Here is a 5,310-nt window from a genome sequence, read left to right as displayed (position 1 = left end):
TCTTTATTTCTTTGGATTTTACATTTTGGGGGAGTTGGATTTAGAAATATAATTTAAAATAAGTGAATTCGAATTCTATATATAGAAATATCTATGCTAAATATTCGAATCTATTGGAGTCGATTTATTATTATAGCATGTTTCACTCATAAATCAAATCTATCTCATTTGATTTACTATGAGTTTGTAAATCAAATTCACTTAATTCGATTTACTAAAAACAATAAAATCATGGGCTGAATCAAAACTACTTATATCAATTTACTAGAAATATAAAACTACAGGTAGCATTTTAAATTTTATTTCTTAGTAAATTGAAACTAATAGGTTCGATTTAGTACTAAAAGAACTCATTTGAATTCATTGAATTCAATGTATATAGAAATGTAAATAAAAACTTTCATGGAGTTAGTTGTTTTTAGGACTTTTATCTAGTATAGTTTTCTATTTGGTTTCTTTACGTGCTTTATCCTAAACTATTATTTATACGTTGTTATGATAATTTATGATTGGTTTATCTAATATAATTTAAAGTACTATCTATTTATAGATGATAAATAAATTAAAAAACAATTTAAATAATAAATTATCTAATATTTTATTATTAACAAAAACATTAATTTATATCAATATAATTAATAGATAAATATTCTAATATTTTTCAACAATAGTTATTATAAACCTTAGAAGGTAGTAATTTCTTTCTCCATAGTTGATGTACTTTTATTGTGTATATTAGCTACGAAGTAAAAGCATGAACGGTGTTGGAAAAAAAATGAAAATAGGTTAGAAAAGTGAATGGAAATAGGCATAGGCATAAGGCAGAGATGAAAATGAAAATGTGGAAATGGCAGCAGCTTTGGCTTTAGTGAAGTCACATTGCTATCATGCTAACCAGCTCATGAACCTGTTCTCTTTCTCTTTATCCATCTTGCAATTGTTTCGCTACACTCTTTGCCATGTGGGACCTATTCTCCTACAAGTGCATCCTCATTTTTAGGGGCAATGTTTTATTTTGTTTTTTTCATTTGATAATGATATTTTAATATATTTTTGTAGATACTTAAAGATATTTATATATTTGGTTAACTAATTTATTTTAAGAAAATGTATTTCATTCATCATAAACATTAGTATAACTTAAAAAATTTATTTATAAATGAGTTAGAATTTATGATAAATGACTCAAAAATAAATTTGATTTTTAAACATTGTTATGTTGTAAATATATAATAAAAAGTATCTCTTTCAACTATGTTTTTCTTTATATATAATATATATAAATTATATTTTACTATTTATAAGACTTAAATTAAATTTTCAAATATTTATTATTTTAACTAATATCAAATTTATTATTAGAAAAATGAGTAGTTCCTATTAGGCTATTACGTGAGTGAAGAAAGAACCCAGCTAAGAAAACACACATCCCATTTAGTGTACTAAATTTTCAACCTTAAAGACGTGTCTAACTAAATCCCCATGTTCATATGCCTCTGTTCCTTTGTCCCACTTCAGTTAGATTTTCTCTCTCTTCAGAGAATAATGGTGTCACACACAAATACAGTTACACCCTTCTGTTGAAAGACATTATTATTATTATTATTATTATAAAACACAATTTTTGTTTGATTTTATTTGGAACCTTAATTAGTATTATCATCATCATCATTGCTTGTGGTGGTTCTATTCTGGCTTCTGCGGAGATCCTTTTGTTTCCCATGTGCTGCTGACTTGGTTTCTCTCTTGTTTCTTCTCTCCTCTTTTTCTTGTTCATTTTTTTGGGGGCACAAAAAAACACTTTTTTGAGGGCCAAGAATTATTGAGAATGATAAATCAGCTACTTCTGTTAATCTTGCTGGTGGGTTTTTGTTCTTTTTAATTTGTTGGGGTGCTCTTGGCTCTTCCTGGATCCAGGTTTGTTTGCTAACTAAAAAGTTGTTCTTTAAGTTCATTATTATTGTTGTTCTTATTATAATTATATTTTCTTTGCTTTTGCTTTTGTTTTCTGCATTTGTTTATATTTGTTGTGGGTTTAGTTCGGCTAATTTCAGTTACAAGATATTTGATTGACCATTTCTTTTTATGGGATTTATGGTTGGAAGATTTGGGAAGATTGAACCTTGTTATTTTCTTCATCCTCACTTATTCTAAAGTCCCTTTATTTATTTTTTGATTTTTTTATCCTTTTTTTTTTGTAAAAAATATAGTAGTAGAGAGTAAACTTCTGTTTTAGTATAAATGTAATTTAGTTCAGCTAAATTATGGAATCGCATGTTCCAAGGAATTTTGTTAAATCGTATAGATTTGTAGGGATTTTGTTCTGCAAATTCTTACTAGTCATGATGTCTTAGAAGACTTAGATTTTATTTGATTTCTGTGTTTCCAGGTTACTGTTTTATGGTTCTTCAATTATTTTGAAAGGAAGAGGACTATGAGAGAAGGTTCCTGAAATCAGTTTTGGATATAGTTTAAATAAAAGATGGAAAACACAGACTTTTGGATTCAGAAAGAGAGCCATGGAGAAAAGGATTCACTGCATAGCTTGTACAATGATAGGGAAGTATCGGACGACGAAGACTCGTCGAAATGGCAGTTAAAGAAGTTGATTAGAAGTTCAAATTCGCCTCGCGGCCTAGTTGCGAATGCTATCCAATCACAGTTGGGTAAAGTATGCTTCAAAGATTTGTTCTTCCGGCGTGTTCATGGAATAGACAACAGGATCCCAAAGCATGTGGTGAGTGTGGATGAGAAGTATCTTCGTCGCTGCCTCGAATTTATGCATAGCGCCGCGATAAAAGCAGCTCAATGCAACATACCTGTAAACTTGAGGGCCACAAACATGGTGGCTTTGTCAGAAAGCTTAAATGCGTGTGATTCGGGACAATTCATCTTTGAATGCCCCGGGAGAGTTTTAATTAGTGCTAGTTCCGGGGAGCATTGGGGTTTAGGAACGGTTATGGGGAGTAAGAGTATGATAAATATATTGAATAGTGCCTTGCTTCAGAAGTTTGGTGTATCTGATAGAAATGACAATGTGAGCAGGATGAACTTCTCGGACGAAAAGGGATCGACATGCTATGATTTTATGGACTCTTCTGGTGGTTTAACCATTTCTTCGTCGCATAAACCGGAAAAGGAAGCACATCATAAGTATGGTTCTGTTCCAGTTCACAAAAGGATTGCTTCTAGTTCTAGCACTAACACTAACACTACTTGTTCGGATTGGTTGTCTTCGGCTTCTTCAACTCTTTCTCAAGGAATGATCCAATGCACATGGAATCGAGGGATTCCTCATTTTATTTTTTCCGCGGACGATCAGAAGGAGGTCTATGTAGCACATTTGATGGAGGTAGACTCAGCAGATGATAAGGATTTGGATTTTGTCTACCAGTTTCATTTGAACAAGAGTAGCCATAAGGGTCGCAATATTCCCGACAGTGTTTCGAATCTTGTTGGTAAGATGAATGTGTCAACAAGTTTCACCCTCTGTCCGAACAATAGCAAAATAATGGAAACTGAGTTTACATTGTTTGGCAATGCGGAAATTTTCGACAAAGAAACGCACGCATCGGATGATTCTCATAGGAAGAACAAGGGGCTGACAAAGAAGGTGTCACAAGTGTTTAAAACTAGTCCATCGTCGAAACGCAGGACGCTCTCAAAGTTTGGTGGATCAAGTTCGATAGAGGAAAGTTGTCCATGGGAGCCGAATCCTCTCGGTAAGGCCAATTTATTAGAGACTAATGTTCCTCCGAATTTTGAGTTGGCTGCTATTGTTGTGAAAGACCATCTTCCTTGTAATAAGCCTGCTGCGAAAGTAGGGGGCTGGGGTTTAAAATTTCTCAGTAAATCGGAGACGACGTTGCCTTCTGAAAGTTGTGCACGGAATACTGGTGATTGCTCTACTAGCACAAGCGTTCTAATTCCAGCAGGCCTTCATGGCGGGCCAAGAATCAGAGATGGTGGTCCATCCAGTCTGATAGATAGATGGAGATCCGGCGGCCGCTGTGACTGTGGTGGTTGGGATGAGGGATGTCCTCTGACTGTACTTCAGAGAAGATCAAGTGCATCCGAGGTTCCGAGTCAAGTAGATACACAAGGAGAATGCAAATCAGCTGATTTAGTTACTCAGGTATATCATCCAATAGGCTATTACTTTTTCTCTATTCTCTTGAATTAAACATTGTTAGTTATATTCTGGACATGCCTGTATTCGTAATCTTGAATCGACTTTTCGTGCTTGCTAAACAACTAATAACCATTTGTCCAAGTATGCAATGAGATGATGATATGCCCTGCATATTTCAGGGTTCCGGCGACTTCTGCCCAACCTTGAGGATGATAAATGTTCACGACGGTTTATACTTTATTCATTTTCAACCACCTCTGTCTGCACTACAAGCTTTCTCCATTGTTGTGGCAATAATTCATGCACAGAGTCCTACTCTTCGGCCGAAAAGAGCGTAGGAGGTATGACGGTAAAGGCATAGTTTGAGGTTATATAGCAGTCATAGTTATCTTACTGTATCATAAAAGGCAATTGATGAAAAAAATATTTTATGTTTTTATACATTAATGGATCATTTCTATGTTTAGGTTTGCTAATTTTTATTTTTCATACTGTAAGATGTTATCCTATTTAGGAGATCTGGCTGTGCTTTTTGTTTCACATTTCATAGGCAAGAACTTTTGTAAACCATCATTTTCCTCGTTCTTTTTTTGTTGAAGGGGGTAGAATGTGTCATATAGGGTTTGTTTTGTTGAACCAAACTTGGTAAACTGTAACATTGAGATTGGGTTTGTTATAGTTGTTAATGAGAAGAAATTTAATTAGCACATAATCTTAAGTATATAACTCTTTCATGATAGCAATTTAGATTTTGTTGCTTCCTATTTATGAATGTTTCGTGTATTGCTATATCTGTAAAAGTAACTACTTTTTTATCTTTGCTGTTTGAATAGTTATCGAAAAGAAGGAATGAATTTGGTTGGAAGATGCATGAACCCTAAAATTATTACAATGTTTGCAGTAAAAATGTTTGAGATTATATTTGATTATGTGGTACATCATGATGAGATTCTTTGGCTGTAGTGGTCAAATATTCAAATGATGAATGTAGCACTTTTAAGGTACTTGTGTGGTTGCCAAAGTTGAAAGATATGCAGACACCATTTGTCAACTTTTATTGGGACACACTGTCAGAAGTAGACAATAAAGTCCTTTTGATTAAGCATATGGAGTACATTAGTTATGAACTTATGATATAAGCTCTTGCTGCAGTGTCTAGTATAACAAAAGTTTGAAAA

General features: G+C 33.4%; 1 protein-coding gene across 1 annotated transcript; it reads left to right on the top strand.

Moving 5' to 3' along the window:
* Positions 1-1,435: 1,435 nt before the first annotated feature.
* Positions 1,436-4,864, top strand: LOC107466446 (uncharacterized). Its single transcript, XM_016085421.3, has 3 exons — positions 1,436-1,917; positions 2,390-4,135; positions 4,312-4,864. The coding sequence occupies exons 2-3, from the start codon at positions 2,483-2,485 to the stop codon at positions 4,468-4,470; spliced, it is 1,812 nt and encodes a 603-aa protein (XP_015940907.1). The 5' UTR covers positions 1,436-1,917; positions 2,390-2,482; the 3' UTR covers positions 4,471-4,864.
* Positions 4,865-5,310: the final 446 nt, after the last annotated feature.

This window comes from Arachis duranensis, chromosome 9 (genome assembly GCF_000817695.3).
Source record: "Arachis duranensis cultivar V14167 chromosome 9, aradu.V14167.gnm2.J7QH, whole genome shotgun sequence".
Lineage (NCBI taxonomy): Eukaryota > Viridiplantae > Streptophyta > Magnoliopsida > Fabales > Fabaceae > Arachis > Arachis duranensis.
This window is presented reverse-complemented; position numbering and strand designations above follow the sequence as displayed.

What these genes read in the sequence shown, in the direction of transcription:
- LOC107466446 (XM_016085421.3), top strand. Translation starts at nt 2,483, where the DNA reads ATGGAAAACACAGACTTTTGGATTCAGAAAGAGAGCCATGGAGAAAAG. An exon ending in CAGCTGATTTAGTTACTCAG is followed by an intron (nt 4,136 to 4,311) that starts GTATATCATCCA and finishes TGCATATTTCAG; the next exon opens with GGTTCCGGCGACTTCTGCCC.